At 37.0% G+C, this 22654-nt stretch overlaps 1 protein-coding gene across 1 annotated transcript in view; it reads right to left on the minus strand.

Moving 5' to 3' along the window:
* HERC2 (E3 ubiquitin-protein ligase HERC2) overlaps window positions 1-18598 on the minus strand; it is a 137865-nt gene extending 119267 nt beyond the window's left edge. The window contains exons 1-13 of the mRNA XM_071592171.1: window positions 18514-18598; window positions 17770-17999; window positions 17485-17688; window positions 14298-14547; window positions 13785-13885; window positions 12181-12337; window positions 11384-11554; window positions 9102-9240; window positions 5245-5391; window positions 4019-4417; window positions 2528-2904; window positions 550-665; window positions 258-365 (exon numbers count right to left, since the gene is read on the minus strand). Of these exons, the coding sequence (XP_071448272.1) occupies window positions 258-365; window positions 550-665; window positions 2528-2904; window positions 4019-4417; window positions 5245-5391; window positions 9102-9240; window positions 11384-11554; window positions 12181-12337; window positions 13785-13885; window positions 14298-14547; window positions 17485-17688; window positions 17770-17962 (2362 nt within the window). The 5' untranslated portion in view covers window positions 17963-17999; window positions 18514-18598. The remainder of the gene's footprint in view (window positions 1-257; window positions 366-549; window positions 666-2527; window positions 2905-4018; window positions 4418-5244; window positions 5392-9101; window positions 9241-11383; window positions 11555-12180; window positions 12338-13784; window positions 13886-14297; window positions 14548-17484; window positions 17689-17769; window positions 18000-18513) is intronic.
* Window positions 18599-22654: the final 4056 nt, after the last annotated feature.

Consider the following 22654-nt stretch of genomic DNA (forward strand, 5'->3'; position numbering starts at 1 on the left):
TGGAGCAGGATTTATCCAACATGAATTGAATCACAAACTAACTACTTAATACTTCTCAATCAACGACAATTAATGAAATGAATTATTTTTTTACATTGGAGCACTTCGTCATGTAGCTGATAATTATCAAGTGTGATAAGATTCAGGAAAGAGCAGTTATTTTTGACAAAAAAGCTCACGTTATATAATTTTTGGAATAATTTATTCTTGAAAACTTGTTTTACTTGAAATATGTTTCACTTCAGCTTATCACTGACCTAATTTTCCATAATCTCCATCACCCCATGAAAACACCATTCCTGTATCTGTTAAAGCCAAGGTTTGAGCATCTCCACTACCACAGGCACAATCAATCACACGATGTCCTGTATATGAATAAAAAAGTAATTTTTAAATATCACCATCATAAATGTACTACGATGACACTATTTATCCATATAAATGTAAATGAATTTAGCTAACATCTAGATTACATTTCAAAGTAGCAAAATATTTTGGAAAAAAATTCAAGGAATCAGGTATATATAACAGAACTTCATAAAAAATTACCTTTCAGGGCAGAGACTACTTTGGGAACTGTATGGTCTTCACTTGTTCCATGGCCCAATCGCCCATAGTTGCCTCTTCCCCAAGTGTACATTTCCCCATCAGCAGTCACGGCGGCACTATTTAAAGGATGTCATTGACATTTTTGGCAAAGAAATGAAAATCTCAATGATTAATCTTTTACCAGACAACATTTACTACAGCAACAACATATGTTCAATTGGGATTAGTCACCACCAGTGACATATAACAAAAAATCAAATACTAAGTCTTTCTAATCATTACATTAACCACAAAATGAGAATACATCCCAGAACCACTCGAAACATTTTTTAGCACCTTGCTCACATTTACCACTGACAATTAGTGCCCTACTATTGATACGAAAATCTGCATAAGTGTTTTATGAACCTATATTTGAACCATGACTTCCAGCATGAATTAATCAAAATATGTCTCAATTAAAGCCAAAGCCATGATCTGGACCTACTACTCTGTCTAATAAATAATAAAACTTAATTTTGCAAAATTTAGTCCACATCGATTTTGCCCCCTTCAAAGTACTCTCCATTCGTTGCTATGCACTTATTCCATCTTCTTTTCCACTGTTTAAAGCACTCTCGGAAGTCCTCGGCAGTTATGCTTTTTAGTTTTCTCGCCGTTTCTTGCTTTATCGTGTCCATATCTTCCCAATGATGTCCCCACATCACATTTTTGCATTTTGGGAAAAGGAAAAAGTCGCATGGGGCGAGAGCAATAAGGAGGATGATAAAGGATGGCGATTGAATTTTTTGCCAGAAACTGGTGAACAATCAACGCTGAATGTGCAGGTGCATTGATATGGTAAAGGATCCATCCATCGCTTTGAGTCAAATTTGGTCGCACGTGATCTCTCAAACATTTGAGAACTGTAGGGTAGAACTCAGCATTTACTGTTGGTCCTTCAGGAAGAAATTCATCATGAACAACACCTTCAACATCAAAGAAAACCAGGAGCATGACTTTGATTTTCGATCAGCTTTTTCTAGATTTTTTGGTTTGATTTAATCTGCTTGAATATGGATGTTTTCTTCAGAGCGTTATCACTGTAAACAGCCGTCAACATTTCAGTAATTTCTTGACAACTTTTAAAGCACTTCACAAAAAACTTGATGTTGATTCGTCAACAAAACAAGGACAACAGAAACTTACATTACTGACAACATACGCACAGCTTGACGATCTGCCAAGCACAGACGGCTCATTGGGTCTCAGGCAACTAGCGCCGCTGGTGGGCTATCATCTACGTCATGGCCCCCAGATTGCACCAGTTTGTGTATTTATTGCACAGACCACATATGATTCACAAACATTACTTTGTTTGAAAATTTCCCAAAGGCATTGCACATCATTCAACCTTTTGTATTTCAAATTAAATGCATATATTATGAAGGTATTGAATTTCTGCTGCTCATTTTCTTGGAAAAAAAACAACCACTACATTCTAAAGACAAGGTCTCAAGAACTAGCAAACATGAAATAATATACCACATAATACACATATATATATCATGGAAAAAGAAGTGTGTTACACTGGTCTTTTATTGTTGAGGGAATGGGTACAAGTTGCATCACTGAACAGATATAGGAAAGAAAATTGAATGGCTTGAAAGGAAAGGGGGGTGGGGAGGGATGAGGGGGAGGAAAAAAAAATAAATCTTGGGTGAATATGTTCGAAGAGACTACCCACACAAGGAATATTAGAAGTTTCAAGACCTACAGAGCATGTGTGAAACACTGCATGAATGTGACAAGATCAACAGAGCTGTGCAAGAATAAAGGCAGAGTGACCAGAATTAGTGAGTCAGAGTAAGTTTCCTTTTGTAATGCAACACCACAGTGCTCTTGGCATTGTTTACCACAAAAGGGAACAGCATGAAGGGTAAAAATGTATGTATGTATTAAACAGAAAAATCACCATGAGAAAAGGAATATACTTCACCTGTATGTGCTTCCACATGCAATATGAATCACATTCCTTCCAGACAATCCCTTGATAGGCGTTGGTTTATCCTTTGGAGCTGTGTCTCCGTGTCCCAGTCGCCCCCCATCTCCACTTCCCCATGATAACACTTCATATCCCCCTCCCATTTCTCCAGCCACCTCATTATCTTTCCCTATGCCACTATCTCCTTCAGGACCTCCTGCCGCACCATATGATGATGACGAGGATGCAGCCGATGAGAGAATATGCGAAGACGTACTCTGACCTGATGCTGAACATTGATGGGAGGCCAATGCCAGAAAATGCTTCCCATCAGGGTGCGCAGCAATTTGGACCACCTCACGACCCTCCAGTCCTTCAACCAGCTGAGGGCACTGAAATTGACAATATAAATCAGTATTCATCATCACCAGCTTTATTAACTTGTTGCCACTGTATAACGCGTATTTGAAAAAGGAAGGGCTCTTATACAGGATAAGTGAGTGTTACCAGATTTTTTTTTACACGTTTTCGGATGGTTTGGGTCAGGTAATGCTACTCACCTTGTATTTAAATTTTGGCGGGTCAGAACAAATTTGCATGCATAGAAAACCATTTATTGATTATTTTCAAAGCCACTTAAGGGCACATTTTGATTCAACAGTCGTTTGCCTGTCAGTGAATTCAATCTCTTAGCCAGGAAAAAAGCAAATGACTGGCGATTACTGACATGGATTTGTATTCATCATATGATACTGATTAAAATAATGCAGAGTTGATAGTTAATGACTCATTTGTTGCATAGTAAAATTATGTAGTTCCTTGACTTATGGGAAAATATGGAATTCTCAGGGCTAATGAATGTGAGGGAAAGGATAATGGAAAACGTGGACAGTACAAACATGTTTAAATTAAAACATTCAATACTATTGACAACTTTTAATTTTGTGAAACTAAAAACTTTTAAAAAAGCCTAGGTTATTCAAACTTGTGTATTTAATAAAAAGCATATCAAAGTTTCAAAGAATTTAATCATCTTTACAATTTTGTAATTTTATTATAATTTTGAGGTGCTGGAAAGAGAGAGTAGCATGGATAATCTGCAAAATGGATAATCCACGCATGGGTAATCAAGAGTTTACTGTATCACAAAGTATACTATACAGGCAAATTTAACCACTTGGTCAAATTGGGATGAATAAATTTCTGGACTGATAACTAAGTCCAAATACCAAAATATTTTTCATAAAATAATTGTAAAAATATTTTCCATTAGTAATAACTTATTATTTTTGTCCTTTGATTTAGCAAACACTTCATTAAGAGAGTCATACATACATCAAATTAAATAATAAAATGTTTGATGTTGATTCACACCCACATGATGATCCACATGGCCACAAAGTAGATACAAATTGGATTCATCCCATCCCCATTAATACCATCCCATTTCTTGGATTTTACCTTATCAATATAAAAAGTAATCATTGCAAAAATATTGGTACTCACTTGTGCCTCTGAACTGTAATACATAACATACACTCGTCCCATCAGAGTGAGGATGAGCATGCAACGTTCGGCACATGCCATCTGCTTAACTCCCAGCTCACCAATTGCCTCACATGGCTGTGGCTGGGAGAGGGAAACAGCAGGGACCATTCTGGCCGACTGATCTATGGTAGGCTGACCATCTGGTGCAGTAGATGTGGGAGCCAGGAGAGCAGTGGCTCCGGTAGTGGTGCCAGGAGATGCTGGTGTATGAGGTGTTGATGAGGGAGTGACACCTATTCCACCTGGCTGAGCGGTGTGACTTTCATCTTGCCCCTCGATCACACTGCCATTTCCTCCACTGGACCAAGCCACCCATCCCCATGCTAAAACCTCTTGCGGATGGCTGGAACTTTGTGCCTGTTAAGATACATTGTATGTGATGGTAGTAGCACTGCTGAGGTTTTTAGCCCCGACAAAAAATTAAAGAAAAAAGCAGGGAAGGAAGGGTTCAGAACAATACAACTACAAGAATTACATTGGTCAAACAGCCCAACAAATTAAGGACAGAGTAAAATAGCATGGCAATTGTTTTACTATTGATGATGTTAATTTAACTATTACAAACACTTGCGTGAAGACAAACAATAATTTTGATCCTGTTTCTTTACATTAAATGAAAAAATGGTATGAGATGGATTTCTTAGATGAATTTGAAACTGTTATTAGGCTGAATATTGTTTTAGTTTGTAATGACTGTGTGTTTTCTTCCCATTCTCCCCTCCTTAACATTCACCAGCTCCAACTTCATGACAGGTCACTCTCTACAATGTGAGAAAGTGACCTTGAACATATGCCTTTGTTTACCTCTTTCTTCCTTTTGTTGCCAGATAATGAACTCATATAGAGAATGAAAAACCATGTCTATGCCTTATTTCCCCTCTTCAGAACTCACTGAAAACAAAAAATTCCTACCCTTCCCCTACCTAACACCTTTATACGTGAGACCACTGATCTGATTCAACACCTTAATAATGGACGTGCTAAAACCATGGTTGATTAAATAATTGAAATACAGCAACGTATTGAGTGGTTTTAATTTACCAAAATAAATTTGAGTTTCATCAAACAATAGATGCAGAATTTATACAAAAATATCCTTTCACAGAAGTATGAATAGATCAGCATTTTGTTGGCAAAATCAAATTTTATGGGTTCTAACAGTTATTATAATGCAGTGAATTTACCTTGATAAAATTTGGAGGTGGTGCACAGGGAGCTGCCAGACGATCAAGATGTGACATGATGACAACTGCTGTTTGTCTTAAATCTATACAAACTTCATCATTGTCCGGAAGCTCCAAGTAACGAAGAAAACACTCAGTAGGACTTGGCTAAAAGTAGAAGAAAAAAACTGATTCTTTACATGATATGAGGAAAGACGACAACAGCAAACATATCTTCAACTTGAAGGGTTTCCAGGGTTATAATTAGATTTTTACTACAAGAACATTCATTTTCCTGATTTGGCTCCCTCAGCAATAACCTATTCTCCAATGTAAAGAAATGACTCATGAGAAAGAAATTTTACTCAAACGAGGTGGTGATTACAGAGAAAAGCCCCTATTTTGCAGAGTTGGAGAAATTACATTATTTTGTACAGATCAACAAACTTGGACCAAATGTGCTGGCATTAAATGGGTTCATTAACCCTTCAGTCGTGGTCCACTCTCTGGAATCATACTTCTCACAGGTGGCAAAAATGGAGGGTATCATGTCTCCGAAACTTTCATTACTGCCAAAATAATAAAATATTCTTAATAATAAAAACATGGAAATTTTAAAAATAATCTGGATTCACTGTTTACTCAATGGAAAATGTTAAATAATTTATTTTAATGAACATAAATTTTTATAAAATTTCAAAATATGATGGCACACCACAGCATGTGTGAAAAGGTACCTTCACAGCGGCGAAAGGGTTAACAAGAGGTTTTACTATATTTGGGATATATTGGAGTAAGTTTTGATTTAGGAATTGGATACACTCAAAAAAGATCAGCCACGGTCATTCAAAACTGTTGTGAAAAGAAGGAAGTGGGATGGGTAACTCAGAAAACTAGAATGGTCGTCCTTCCTAAAACAAAGAAAGCAGGTAATACAAGGACTTTTAGGAAGACATAGAATACTTGCACGATCAAGGCCCGACATCATATCAGCAGATATTACCATTTGGTTAAAACAGACTATGACATGGACAGTTTCAGAATATACTCTCTTCTCTCACACAACTTGTGGTCATAACAGAAAGGAGATTAAGCACAAATCAAAGCATGGTTTTGATAAAAAACAATGCTAAAAAACCCTAAATATACTATTAAAACCTAATTATGAACAAATCACATTCACCTCAATTAACATGATAAAGGATATGTCATGACAACCCCTGCAACCCCCATGGTGGCTCACAGGGTAAAATTTCTGATGTAAATATTTTTTAGTAAGAAAATAACTTAAGGTTAATTTTTGTTAGGTTTTTGGATACGTATTTTCACTTTAGAACTCAGTGGTAATTTTACAAAAATTTTACTGCCACATACTACCTTGATCAAAAATTTCCCAGAATTTATTCAGAAAATTAAAAATACAAGTTTATTCATCTAAATCTATATTGTCCCCTTCAAAGTAATCCCCATCGACTGCAACACACTTATGCCAGCGCTTGATCCAATCCTCGAAACATTTTTTATATTCGGTTTTCGGTATGTCCATCAGTGCTTCCTGCGATTTTTCCATTACTTCCTCTCGGCTGCTAAAACGCGTTCCCCGTAATGGTTTTTTAACTCGATTGAACAGAAAGAAGTCACAGGGAGCCAAATCAGGTGAATTCGGTGGCTGTTGGATGGTATTTGTTGCATTTTTCGTCAAAAAATTACGAATAATGATAGCACTGTGCGACGGTGCGTTATCATGGTGCAAAATCCACGAGTTTTCTGCCCACATTTCTGGTCTCTTTCGGCGAATTGCTTCACGCAAACGTCTCATAACGCCCAAATAATACTCTTTGTTTACTGTCTGGCCTTCTGGCAAAAATTCATGATGCACTACACCGTTGTAATCCATGAAAACCGTCAGCATTGCCTTCTTTTTTGACTGAAAACGACGTGGTTTTTTTGGTCTCGGCTCATTTGGTGAACGCCATTCACTTGCCTGATGTCTGGATTGCGTGTCGTACTCATAAACCCACGTCTCGTCTCCAGTAATGATCCTTTTGATGAATGTGGGATCGGATTCAGCCTCGCAAATCATGTCTTTTGCGACGTCAACACGGTCTCTTTTTTGCATGAAATTGAGGTCTTTTGGCACCAACTTTGCTGCTACACGACGGAAACCCAAATCATTAACCACAATGTCTTGGGCGGATCCATAGGCAATGTTCAAGTCCTCCGCTATTTCTCTGATGGTTAATTTGCGGTTATTGACCAACATTTCTTTTACTTTATCAATTTTTTCACCGACTTTCGATGTCGATGGTCTGCCACTGCGTTCATCATCTTCGATTGACTCACGACCACTTCTGAACCGCTCGTGCCACTGGTAAACGACCGTTTTTTTAAGAGAATCGTTGCCGAAACACTTTTCCAACATTTCCAACGTCCGTGCGCCACTAAATCCGTTTTTTACGCAAAATTTAATACAAGTTCGTTGTTGCAAATTTAAATCCATTTCTGCAATTGTAAAAAATCGCCAACACACACAGAGATAGATGTACTCTTGGCTACGTAACTTTTGCAAATGTCAAGTTATGACACTAAGATTTAAAGGGAATATCAACAACAGATGTACCAATTTAACAAAAAAAAAACAGAACTCAAATCGGAACGATGGGAGCGCCACACGGTGGTTATTCCGGGAACTTTTTGATCAAGGTAGTATTTTGCCTTAAAGTACTCATGATGGCTGGGCAAAAACTAATTATTTTCAGCCACAAAGCCAAAAATCTAAATCGTGCATTTATAAATACAGATATGCACCCAAACATGCTGACAGACACCATTGGGAAAATGACCAGGACATATTCATGATATTTATTTCAATGTGTGTATCCTGAAAAAAATGGGGAAGTTTTTAACAAAAGTTTTCTTGGTAACCTCTAATTGAGAAATTAGAAACACATCACCACATGTTATCATAATAAAGCTAGTTTATTAAATGATAAGAGTGACATCTTCTAAAAATGACCAAAAAATGAAAAAAATGTAAATTGAGAGGAAAAAAATCAGAAAATAACTTTGAATTTTAGCTTTGTACATTAGCTCAAGCCACAAAAAGTGATTCATTTATGGAAATACAGGATGTGGCGCTTAAATCTGGACACAAGCACGCATTTCCTCAAATGAAATTTTCTCACTGGGTCAGAGAAACCTTCCCCAGGCTGCTACGAATCATCATACTGAGCCACAATATCGTAAACAGTTGATCTGGGGTACCAGAAGAATCAAACTATATCAAAATACAATTCCCAGCGCAAACACTTTCGATAACAACAGCTCTTTGATTGTACTCCGCACTTGTACTTAACATCTCGGCCATTTGAAGGTTATGACTGTTTACAAAATGCCTATAACTTTCAAGAATGCCAATCGTGACTATGTATTTCCCTTGCCTTCCACCACTGGCTTACAGGTTTACAATGCAAGCATTGGCTATTGTTTTATGGAAGACAGGCCTCACACTTTGCATATGAATGTGTATCATAAGGCAGTTTGCTAATTATTAAGCAAATGGATACTACACACCAACATGAATGAAAATGATTGATATATTTTATACATTAATAGTGACTGTATACATGCAATCAGGGAATATCAAAGGATTACTGATTTTCACTCTAATTTTTCTACCAAGCATTGAATTTGTATAAATACGAAAAGAAAAATATAAATGTAACCAGAATTCATATATATAAATATCATGAAAACACTAACAAAAATACACGTATTTGTATCTTTGACAAATAAACTACCCAGGTCTTCATGTGATTATGCATTACGTAATAGAATTTTTTAAGCTTCTACAAATATTGAAGAAGTATTTCACTTACATCAATACTTGTTCCATCATCATTCCATACATCCCCCTCTTCACATCTAACATCTGTTGAACTGGTTTTGGTACAAGGGATACAGTCCAATCGCTTCAAGAAAGGAACTAGAGGTGCACTCGTCCATGCGGATATTGACCTAGGAAGGAAAAATAACTGCTATTTAATTACACCACAAAGCTACATAAAATTTTTATCAGAAGCCATCACATTAACCGAGATAAAAAAATTTTAAATGAGAATAAATAAAAATCTAGGACAATATAAGAGTCTATTTGGATAAACTATCAAAATGTTAAAACTATTGCACCTATTAGAATATAAAATTATAGGTCAGAAAATTGAAAAAAATCAATCAAAACAAACAATAACATTTAGGAATTGCAACTTCATTTTTAAATATTCACCTCATTAAAGAAGTGGGAGAAATACATATGCTCAAGATAGAAAACAAGTAGTTCAATTTCATTTGATGAAACAAAACAGTGTTTACACTAAAATTAAATGATGAAATTCATACATGAAACATCATTAAATCACTACAATCATTTGTGATATACGAGGGTCATCCGGAAAGTAGTACCCGTTCGTGCCGCATGAAGTGCTGACGACGCGAGTAGCCGCTGGACGAGGTCAGATAGCTTCAGTGGCTTGTCTGCCTTCTCTGAGCCAAGTTGCGTGACGCTAGCATTGCCTGTGTTGTTTCTGTGATTGTTTACAATGTTTAAAAAAATTGAGAACGCCGCCAGTTGTGAAGTGAGGGCAGTGATTAAATTCCTCAATGCAAGAAACGTTCGCCCATGTGATATTCATCGCCAATTAAAGGAGGTGTATGGAGACAATGTAATGGACGAGTCGTCTGTTCGGCGGTGGTGTCGCAACTTCAACATGGGGAGGGGGAACACACACGACGATGAGCGTTCGGGGAGACCGTCTGTCATTACAGACCAACTGGTGAGCTCAGTTGACGAATTCGTGAGGAACGATCGGCGCGTCACAATTGATGACATCTGTGAGCATTTTCCCAATGTTTCTCGAACAATTGTTCATGAAATTGTTAAACACCATCTGCATTATGCAAAAATTTGTGCAAGATGGGTCCCTCGCGTATCTCAATGAGCTGGCGGCGAAGGACTATGCAGCAGGAATACAGAAACTTGTCACACGTTATGACAAATGCCTTAATTTGCTTGGAGATTATGTTGAGAAGTAGTTTAAAGTATCCTCTTTCAAATAAAATTTTTTATGTTTGTTAATATTTACTTTTGTGTCTTTATTTCACGAACGGGTACTACTTTCCGGATGACCCTCGTACATGCACAGAAATTCCATAATTTACCATAGGAGGATACTCATAACAAAGCTACAGAACTATTATGACTTCACAGAAAACATTTTACATTTGTAGGAATTTTATCAAAACAGGAAAGTAACACAAGCCAAATACAGGTACACATTTAACAGATTATCACTTCTAGAAGATTGTCTGCACCCTTCAAAAAAATGAAGTAATTTTATTAAACACAAAACATCCAAATTATGAAAGCTCATTTTCAGTCTTTTACTTGAAAATGAAAATGATCACTCCAAACAATGTAGAGTTATACCCCCTTTTGGGAATTGCTGGTGTCCACTGCAGGCACAATTTTACCTCCCTTCATTCTGTTTTAATCCTTGTCCTTTACCCTCCACACCTGACTTATGTTTTCCCCTCCTTCATGATCTTCAGCATTCCATTTCCAATCAAAATACTCCACATATATCTTCCCTGCCTCCTTTGGGTTCCTCCATATAATCCTCTCTCCCCCTTGACCATGCCTAGCACTTTCTCATTTGTTTTCCTATCTGTTCATGTTACTTTTTCCATCCTTCACGACCACATCTCAAAAGCCTCCAATCTATGACAATCTTTTTGCTTCAACAACCATGTTTCTATGCCGTACAAAGCCATGCTCAATTTAAGTTTTCATTAATCTTTTCCTAAAACTTTATTCAAAATCCTTATCATCAACTCCTGCCTCCTCCTTTGCCTAATGCAATTCTTCTTCCTATGCCACTACCACTTTTTATTCCTCTTTAACACTCATTAAGTTGAGTGCAAATCACTGGTAATGTTGGTAAACATACTATGAGCAATCAAAACTCAATGGTAACTAATTTGTAAAAAGGCAATCTTTCAGGAGATTGGAGGAGGAATTCTTAAACTATTGACAGATTTTGTATGCATGAGGACAAAAGTGAATGAAAATGGTTAAGGTGTTAAAAAAAGGAATTGTTCAAACCTGTTGTCAGGTGAATCCTTCCCTCTATCCCATAATGTCAAAAGCAGTAACACAGCATCCAAAATGTGTGGCAGAGAACCTCTCTGTGCCGCCAGTTCCAATAGCAAAGAAAGTGCAGTATGCCTATCTGCACAAGGAACAATTTCACTCCCACCGCTACCACCAACCTCACTAAGAGAGAAAATATTATCAATAAATACAGTTTTTATAATTATAAGAGCTTTATAGAGTTCGAAAATTAAAATAAATACCAAGCAACAACTAAAGTCTTGTCTCATTAAGCCCAAGGGATTTATTCCAAGGAGTATTTGCACTATGAAAACATTTCATAAATGAGAGAATTTAACACTTAGAAGAGAAGATATTAATTCTACATGTTACGGAAATTCATCCATTCAAGTAATAGAAACTATAAATTAATAGATTATTTAAAAGCTTTGGGAATGTATTTTTGTTATGATATTTAGTATTATTATTAACTTCAAAGACATGAGATACATACATTTTTTCTGTGACAACTTTATCTTTGCATTAACTTAAAATTTGCACATTAGCACCTATTTTCCACCATTGTGGCACTGCAATGGTAAACTGGTAATAAGTAAACATAAACCATTGCTAGCTGCTTAAAATTCTGACATTAACCAGAATGGCAATTGAACACTGCCGGGCATTCATCAACCTCATCTTTTTACCAAGACTTGATTAAGTAGAGCTAGATTTTTAAACAAATGACTGGGCGTGTTAGAGACATACCTTCAATCAATTTGGATCATACCATGAAACATGACACTTACCCTAAAACAACTTGTCGTAGGAACTTTGCTGATCGATCCACAACTTCTAGCCAAACCGGTGACACTGATGTTTCATCAAAAAGAGTTGCCAGAGGCAGAGACTGCAGTGCATCTAAGGATTCTTGTAAAAGTTCACTGCACAAATCTGAATCTTCTCCTAGAACACAAACAAAAAAAGGATTAAAGTTATAAAACACATGTAGTTTAGAACGTAAAATATGGACTTTCGATGGCTGCAATCCTCTTTTAGTACAATTACATAATAAGGACGTTTGAACATAGTAACTAACTATTATGCTGTTTTCAAAACCTTGAAATGCATGTCTCCATTTATAGTGCAGTACTTAGTTTTGGTATTAGAAACCTGTGAAGGCAATTGAAAATCTATACCTCAATAAATAATAATGAAAATAATATACTTAAGGTGAATATTCCATTATCAAGTAAATTTACCCCTTGAAACTCAATTTTGGTTAATTCCTAATAGCATGGAATCCCACAAGGACAGATGTTAATCTAAATGCCATGGTTAAATTTCTTTGAATTTAATATAATAAAAAAATACTTATTACCAATGTTTTAGCAAAATAGCAGATGTCACTTATGGATAAAATGGAATTAATTGTAGATTAAGCAAGTAGATTTGCGAACATTCATGAATTTAGTACGTTGATCAATGATTTTTTTGCAATTTCTTATTTTGTGTTGTGCCTTTCTCACATTTCAATATCTCATAACTATCTGGTAAACATTGGATTCATATTCCATACAATTAACTCTAATTTTCCAAAATGTTAATAAATGAATAAATAATATTATTCAAAAGAGGATGGAAATGATTTACATGAAATCTCGCTTTTGAAAATTTTGGAATATTTTACCTTTAACTCGGGACTTCTTTTGTTCATTTTTCATTGTATTTTAAAAACAGATCGTATTACTTTACTATCCTTAGAAGTTTGGGATCATAATCCATGATAGTTGACATTGATTAAAATCACCACCAAAGTAATTTTACAAGAAAAAGGAAACAACTTTTAAAATTGAACATAAATCAAAGACGTGACATTTTGTTGCACATTACATTCAGGGCTTATGATATGACCAACATCTCTTAGTCTCTCTCTGCTGCAGACTCAGCTCTAAATAATTACAAATGAATTTACATATAAATCCTTTCTCTTCAAGAAAGATTTATGTTATAACACAGTGCATATGCCTACCCTACTTTGCTTTGCATTTTAATGCTAAAATAACCAATTAACATTATTTGGTCCTCAAATGTGTAAAATTTTGGATTAATTACTTGCATACTTACTAGAATGAAAATTATATCCTAGCAAAGTCATTTTATGTTTTAGTTTCTTCATAAGTTAATAGGTACAGAAAGTTGGCAAATTCTGAATAATGATTCTAGATCATGAACATCATTCACCTCAATCTCATTGTTGACTTCTGTCCATCATTTTGATATTGACAGAAAAAAAATACTTCGTATCCATCAGGCACTATTTGAATTGCTAATAATAGTTTTTTCTTTATTCCTACATATAATGCACAAAAATCACAGAGTAAATACTGAGGGGTTATTTGAAGACTTGTACCTGATCTCCATGCCCTTCTCAGGAAAGCAAAAGAGAAGTTTAAGGCTGCCCTTGAGCCGACTCTTGCAAGGCCAATGGTGGCTTTCTCAGTTGATTTCAAACTGAAAAATGCAAAACTTACATTGATATACTGAATTCTAATCATTAATTACTCACAAGAAACCATTAACTTAAAGAGCCATAGAGAATCTACGCTCTATGCCATCAGTGAATGAAAAAAAGTTGTTCAGTGACACATGAAGAAATTAATTCATTATAGTTTTTAGAGCAATGTATCTGGACATTGAAGATTAAAAAATGTACATGGAATCATGCATTATGAAAAGGGAATACATGCTTTTTCTGAGACACTTGATAGTGTCATGATGCATCATGTGAATTAGAGCCAACAGTTCCCAGGTTGGAAGCTTATATTGCTTAATCCAATATGCTTGGTCAAACATAAAATATTTAGATAGGAAATTGACCAAAAGCCAATACTCTTACTCATTCTGAACCTCTGCACCACCTTACCACTTGCGTGATGAGCCGGCAGTCTTGCCCATTGCTCTCAATGGCTCTCCAACGGAATTGACTTTGGTGGGAACTACATGGTTATAGAAGTGATGATTTCTTTGCTGTGCCACAGCAGCAAAATGGCGGTGACATATGGCCAAACACTGCCGGAGACGGCACGCCCAAAGTCCACAACTAGCTGATTCGTTGCATGAGCGGGCTTGTTCATGTATTAATGAATACAGACATGAAGCCAACTTTTCCGGGGCTATAAAAAATAAAACCATTCATAAAGTATATTCAGCCACCAATAAGCGTTTTTAATAATTCAAAATTGATTTGATCATTTTATTATCTTACATCTACTTAAACAGTGAAATGATAATGAAGTTACTCATGTTTAACATTATTTTTAGTAACAATTTGGTTAAAATGACATGATGTCAACCAAGCATTTTTATTCTTGATAACAGTAAGGAAAAAATCCTCAAGTTTATAGTCTGACTGTTTTAATGTAGAAGGTGGAATTTTAAAGATGAAGTTGAGGTGCAAGCCTGAAAACTTACTGCAAATGTTAGCCAGAATTAACACAAAATTTCAAACTGGAATTTCCCAGCATGTACCATTTAACCCAACCCCAAAGTGTTCTTGTTTACTTAAATGGTGTTGTTATTGGTATTGGTCCCTTCCATGAACTACAACCTTGATGTAGTGAAAGGCCTTGTGTGTTTTAATGACCCCCACAGCTGTGCTGTCAGGAGTAATGATAATTGCTCCTGGTAGGGTCACCCATTTTAGGGGAGAAGGAAAGCATGCGGGATGCCATTGCAGTAATGATGACACTAATCGAGAGGAATATAGAATACAATCAGGATGTATTTGCCTGTTTTGTTGATTTCGAAAAGGCATTTGATAGAGTGAATTGGGGGATCGAGATGGTGCGGGGGCTAACGTACTGGCTTCCCACCCTGAGGGCACGGGTTCAAATCCCGGCGGTGTTGAATATTTTTCAGAGGTATCTCGATCCCTACTCGAGGTGCTTTGTGGAGGGCACTTTGAGTGAGTACGGCGTCCGTCGGATGGGACGTTAAGCTGCGGACCCCTTGGCGCCTTTCGTAAAGAGTAGGCTAATGCCGACGCCGGGTTTCTCTCCACCCTTCATCCTTTCCTGTCCATCCCCTATGGCGCAAATGACCTTAGCTGTCGGTCGCCTCCCCTCAAAACTACTACTACTACTACTAGAGTGAATTGGGAAAAACTAATGAGTGTATTGCAGCAAATAGGAATAGTTTGGAGGGAAAGGAGGCTAATTCGCAACCTATACAAGTCTCAGACTGCTCCGGTGCGAGTGGGGAACGAAGAGTCTGGATGGGCAGTGCTAGGAAGAGGTGTAAGGCAGGATTGTCCATTGTCACCAGTGCTGTTCAACGTACATGTGGAGGAAATGATTAAAGAGGCAGGGGAAGACCTGGAGCTAGGAATGAAAGTGGGCAGGGAATTTGTAAAATCAGTTAGGTTTGCTGATGGCCAAGCTTTAGCTTGTCAGTCAGCTAATGGGTTACAAGCATTGCTGAGAGAATTGGAAATGCAGTGCGAGAGATATGGGATGAGAATCAATATTAATAAAACAAAGGTTATGCGATTTTCTAGAAAGAAAAAGGCTAAGCTAAACATTAAAATAGGAGGGCAAAAACCAGAGCAGGTAGAACAGTTTATGTATCTCGGTAGTGTTTTGGACCAACACGGTCAAAGTTGTGCGGACTTAAGGAGAAGAATTGTGCCAGGCAAAGAGGCTTTCAAAAGGAGGAGGGAGTTGATGTCAGGGACACTGAGTTAGAATATTAAGAAAAAACTCGTAAAACTTTGATATGGAGTGTAGCCAAGCACGGTGCAGAAACGTGGTCAGTGAAGCAGAAGGATAGATGTAGATTGGAGGCTTTTGAAATGTGGTCGTGGAGAAGAATGGAGAAGGTGAAATGGACCGAAAGGAAAACAAATGTGGAAGTACTTGGTATGGTGGGCAAAGAGTGGGGCTTGTTGGGAGAAATCCTATGGAGGCAGGAAAAATGGATGAAGGGGGAATTGATCAGCAGAGGGATTTTGAAGACTGTAATAGAGGGGAGAATACTAGGCAAACAAGGAAAGAGCAGGAACAGGATAAGGATGTTGGACCGGATGAAGGGAGGAATGAAATACACAGAGATGAAGAGGGACTTGATGTAGAGTAGGTCGCTGAATTTTGTTTGGTTAGGAGTCACAAAATTTGGTGGTTGTGCCCATCCAAAACCTACTTTAACCAGTAGATTACTTAAAAATAATAAAATAATTGGTATTGGTACCATGGTTGAAGAGTAAAGTAAAGTGCTGGGCTCTAAAAAAAGTTCTTTTCCTCTGCATATACTTTTCTGAAATTGGGGTGCTGAATATGCACATTATTGCTAGTCAAATGAAAAAATTCAATTATGTACATGAACAATAGGTTGATATATACTCTAACTAGATATATTCAACAAGAGAATACTGAAGCAAAATATATTCTTCACGAGCAAAAGAAGGCATACTAATAAGGAATAAAATGAAAAAGACAGGAACCTAGTGTGAGGCTACTTACAAGTAAATGATGATATTGGAAAAGCTCTTTACACCGGCATATTTCTATTACATCCTTAATCCTATGGTGTGGAGTTTTAAATTTATTAAAAATTATCTAAGTTTCACAGTCATACCAACAATACAACTTTGAAATAAAGACGGCATTTAAATCTTCCTCTCTTGAAAAGTATAATAACTTTCTTCATTCATTCAAGTACTGCTCAATTATTATGGAACAGATGCACTCCTTCGTAGGGAACATATGTCGAGCGCTTCTGACAGCTGATTTTGTGCCCAAAAATCTGAATTAAAATGTGTAGGTTCAGGCTGCTCCTAGTTTTTGCCATTTAATTCAATTCAAACAAGCCAATAGACAACTTTTCATACAGTGAATCAGCATTATCACTGTGATAATGTAATATGATATGAATTTGTAAATATCACTACTATTAATTGTCCAATCTATATTTTATGTTATTTCAGCTAACAGTCATTACAGAGTTCACAATTTCTCTGCCACTAGCATGGATACCCTTAGTAATTTTTAGGTGAACATGCAACCCACTAGAAAAAACTTTAAAAATAAGTTAAAATTTAATTTCTGAACACCCACTTGGTTGTGGTCCCCAAGTCCATGATTCCAGCTGTGGTCTTGATGGAGGGGGCCATCCTTTCTTATCAACCGATTCTCTGGCATTTTCCTCTTGATCAAGACGTTGGCAGGGACCACAGTTGCATCCTGTTTGCGGTCCGCAGATGCCATCACAACATGGACATGTTAATACTCTCATCCCACAATAGTAATGTCCAGTTTCACCTGAATAATATTAGAAGAACGTTTGAAAACCATTTTACAAATAGGTGCCAGGCTTCCTTCGTTGATGACGGTGAAATTCACCTTTGCGTGCAGTTGTACCAACGGAATTTAGAATCCCGTCACTAAACGGGCCAGTTAGTTCGCCATCTCTGACCATCTCATTCCACAACCGACAAAGAGAATCACGATGAAGAGCATCTTGAAGATCAATTCGGGCCCATTTAGCATCAAGGCGTGCCTGCATTCGCAGAACCACTTCAAGCTGACGACTCATGGTTGATGAAGTAATTTTAGCAACTGTTCTTTTCACCCTGGAATCAGTGAATTTTTTTTATTTCAGCCATATAACATGATGCACTGGAAATACAACTATCAAGGGAATTTGAAACAATACGAACAAGGGCTGGCCACCCAAAATACCTTTTAACGTGACTCTCGAGGTGAAACGTCAAAATATTGACATTGCACTTCGATTGACAGAACGAACAAAAGATCCTACAGTCCCACTAATATGCACCAAAAATTAAATAAATTAAAGCCATACTTTTGGATTATTCGTTTGAATGTACGTGGTAACCACAGAATGCATTAACAACCTCTTACAATAAAAACATTGTGGACAGACGTCCATACGTTGTCTTAAATCAACATTTGAATACGATATTATCTGATTCATACGCTCCAGTATTCAATAGTAGATACTCTCACAAAAATAATGTGCTTTGTTATAAACCATCACATTGATGAAAATGTATTTTAACTGATCTTTTATCAACATTAACATGATGTTATTTACAGATGACAACTAATACGTTGCATACGTACAGTTCATTGCTTCGACGTCGGACTTGATCGAGATTTGATTTACTTGTAAATCCTAAAACAAATAGTTTAAGTCAGATCTGTAAATTTCCATCCTTCTCTCTTCACGGGGAAACTCCACCTAACAAACAATCAATTTTTCCAATAACTCATTCCTGCAGTTGCCTTTCGAAACTACAGCGTATGCCATCTCACGGTTAATAGAAGAACCACGACAATCGAAAGTTGAAAGCTTACGTAAATAGGCAATAGGCGGGTTTTTTTAAAGATCATGATACTGGATTAGTGGCGTTCTTTTTACGCATTTATATATTTTAAATTGATAATATGCGCACTGAAAAATATCAAAGTTCTAGGGAATTTCTTACAAAGTCTACTCTTTTTGGCCCAGGTGCGAATACGTATGACGCCTCTGGGTACACTCAGCTTTACCTAAGGTGTGCGATTTTTCGTGTTTTTCTCAGATTCCTGAGTAACCACAGGATGTACAGGGAAAGCAATTGACCCTATCCCAATGTGTGAATTTCACTCCTAACAAAACAACTAAAATTTCTGGTTGAATACGGTTTTGGTGGAATAATTCACATTAGACTCACTAACTAGTTACCAACTCCTAACGTTGGTAAACACGTTTTTCAAAGAAGATTTTTTCGGTAGCTGTTTTTGAACTAGTTACTATTGCAGTTGATTGATTCGTTTCGGTTAAATTTAGCAAAAAAAGAGCAATTAAAAGAAATTTGTGAAAAGTTTATTACCTCTCCATGGAATCTTAAATAGTATATTGAATTTATCTTATATTTACTGTCTTTCGTTCTAAATTTTTCGTTTTATTCCGAAAGCTTTGGATCATCTTGAAATGTTGGGAGATTTCATCATAAATGACAGAGGCAGCATAATGGGAACCTTTTTGGAAAGGATTTGATAAGATAAGGATAAGGATTTGATAAGGATAAGATGCACATCACGTTAACGTTATATCTAGCAAGACTCGTTTCCGGTTGGCTTGATTTGTCGGAAAGAAATCATATCACAAGAAAACAGAATTTTAACAATTTCCCACAAAATAAAGAAGGAAGCAATGCTCACTTTGTGTCTGAGAATAATCTTCACCCTTGAGAAATTGCTGTTTATTAACATTCATTAATTTTTCATGTTGTGGGAAAGTGCTAACATTCTCTTAAAAAGCTGTCTATGTAATTTTGCGTTAGTTTAAAGTAAGAGGTAAGTTGGGTATATCGTATATTGGAGGGAACATTTAAAATGTTGCATATCTGACCACAAGGCAAGGCCGCCTAAAGTCACCCTCGGACTAGAAGCATGACCGTGAGGGAACAATCTTTAATAAGCAATTCGCTTGAAATGCACATAAGATACTTCTTAATTTTTTCAATTAATAATTTGATCAATTTGAATTTATATTGTTCACAAATATTTCCCCATGGTATCAGGTTCAGAATTATAAAATTTTCCCTAGTAATACCAGTTTCAGGGGTCAAAGTGATACGATATTTTGATCGTTTTCAAGTTGAATCGTCTATAAACTTCTACGTCTGCTCTAACATGATCGTTTAGGAATTCGATCGTTTGAGTTGAGGCTCTACTTGGTGAAAATTCATTCATTATATATATATATATGTGTGTGTGTATATTCATATATATATATATATATACCTTACCTTAAAATATATATATATACACACACGAGGGTCATCCGGAAAGTAGTACCCGTTCGTGAAATAAAGACACAAAAGTAAATATTAACAAACATAAAAAATTTTATTTGAAAGAGGATACTTTAAACTACTTCTCAACATAATCTCCAAGCAAATTAAGGCATTTGTCATAACGTGTGACAAGTTTCTGTATTCCTGCTGCATAGTCCTTCGCCGCCAGCTCATTGAGATACGCGAGGGACCCATCTTGCACAAATTTTTGCATAATGCAGATGGTGTTTAACAATTTCATGAACAATTGTTCGAGAAACATTGGGAAAATGCTCACAGATGTCATCAATTGTGACGCGCCGATCGTTCCTCACGAATTCGTCAACTGAGCTCACCAGTTGGTCTGTAATGACAGACGGTCTCCCCGAACGCTCATCGTCGTGTGTGTTCCCCCTCCCCATGTTGAAGTTGCGACACCACCGCCGAACAGACGACTCGTCCATTACATTGTCTCCATACACCTCCTTTAATTGGCGATGAATATCACATGGGCGAACGTTTCTTGCATTGAGGAATTTAATCACTGCCCTCACTTCACAACTGGCGGCGTTCTCAATTTTTTTAAACATTGTAAACAATCACAGAAACAACACAGGCAATGCTAGCGTCACGCAACTTGGCTCAGAGAAGGCAGACAAGCCACTGAAGCTATCTGACCTCGTCCAGCGGCTACTCGCGTCGTCAGCACTTCATGCGGCACGAACGGGTACTACTTTCCGGATGACCCTCGTATATGTATATATGAATGTTGCAAAAAATCTCCTAGATATTATTTAATCTTTAGAAATGCTCCAGGAGCACTAAGGATTATATACACACACACACACACTCATATCCGTTTGTGTGTGTATAATTAGTATATGATCTATTCAAATACGAGTTTGGTATTGCAATTGAAATGAGGATATGCATTTTATACTAGTACGTATCAGGCGTTCAATATCTCGAACATTTCTTTTAGTAACCTGCATGCTAATATAAATATCTTGTGAATAACAGTTACATATATTCATTAATTTACATTCCCTTCACTTCATTACATTCATTTCACTCAGTACATGCACTTTAGATGCATTCATTTTCTACGAGCTATGGAAGGAAGTAATTTCACTCTTCACTCAAGGAAGTAATTTCACTCTTATGATCATTTTAAATTCATTTTACATTATTCTGGAAAAAATCACATACTACATTATATATTTTAACTTTACAATACGCAATAATGTCTCATTTCCATTATGATTCTATGCAGTAATGCCATAGTAGTCAGCTTACGGGTTCGTTTTGATAGGCGTGGTTAGAACTCGCCACAAAAGACCCCCAAGACGAATGTGAAATTCACACCTTCAGGGTTAGGATGGCCAGCTGTTTTTTCCGCACCACCTGCGGTTTCTCGCTTAGCTCTGGGTATCTGGGAAATCACTATATTTTGATTTTAGTTGGGTATGTCCAAAGGCATCACACGAAAACTTCCGCTCAAGAGATGAACACAGCCACCTGGGCTAACACACCCGAATTCACTGGCATATTTAGCACAAACTATTCACACCTAGCACATAGTATTCATACCCAGAAACTACTTTATGGCGTTGCTGAGTTCCACTGAGGTTAGAAAATCTCAAGCCCAAATAACATTTGCTCAGAAATAATCTCAAGGAAGAAGATCTTAAGGCCAATAAAAATAATTACGAAGAACTCCTATACCGGTATTTCGGTCACCAGGTGACCATCAACGGGGAGAAAATCAAATGGTAACTTGAACTTGGAGGAAGAATGTGCACCAGGCACTGTCCAAAGTCAAGTGGGTGTTCAGGTCGGGGGGTGAGGTATATATATAAACCTGGAGGGGCAAGGGGGGAGGGGTTAAGTGATGGTCGGTAGGTGGGGGGGAGTTTGTTGAGGTCACGTGGGAAGGAGTGGGGGAAGAGTGGTGGCTATTAGGAGGGGGCTGCCTATTTCTGAAATGACTAACGAAGTTAAAAAGTGAACTGTTGATGATGCCTGGTTCATTGTTCATTAGTTTATTCTTGTTTAAGTGAATGCGTAAACTCTCACATGCATCGAGTTTACAGTGTTGTATCGGTTTTAATAATGTTAAGTCGTTAGGAGTGATGGAGTGTTCCGTTTCAAAAATGTGTTTGGCGACAGCTGATCTATCGAAACGTCCGTTCTTAAAGTGTGCTATGTGTTCCTTAAATCTGATTTTGGGATTACGTTTCGTCTGTCCAATGTAGGAGAGTTGGCAGTGTGAGCAAGTAATTTCGTAAATACTTGATTTGTCTAACTGTGGTGTTTTGTCTTTCGGGTTCCCTAAACACATAAGAAGAGTGTTACGGTTCGAGTAAGTGACCTTGGTGCCAATTTGTTTGAGACCTTATCAAGGCCTCGGGTTAATGTGGGGTAGAAAGGTAATGCGATAA

Source organism: Hetaerina americana, unplaced genomic scaffold (genome assembly GCF_022747635.1).
Source record: "Hetaerina americana unplaced genomic scaffold, ioHetAmer1.1.p SCAF_5, whole genome shotgun sequence".
Taxonomy (NCBI): domain Eukaryota; kingdom Metazoa; phylum Arthropoda; class Insecta; order Odonata; family Calopterygidae; genus Hetaerina; species Hetaerina americana.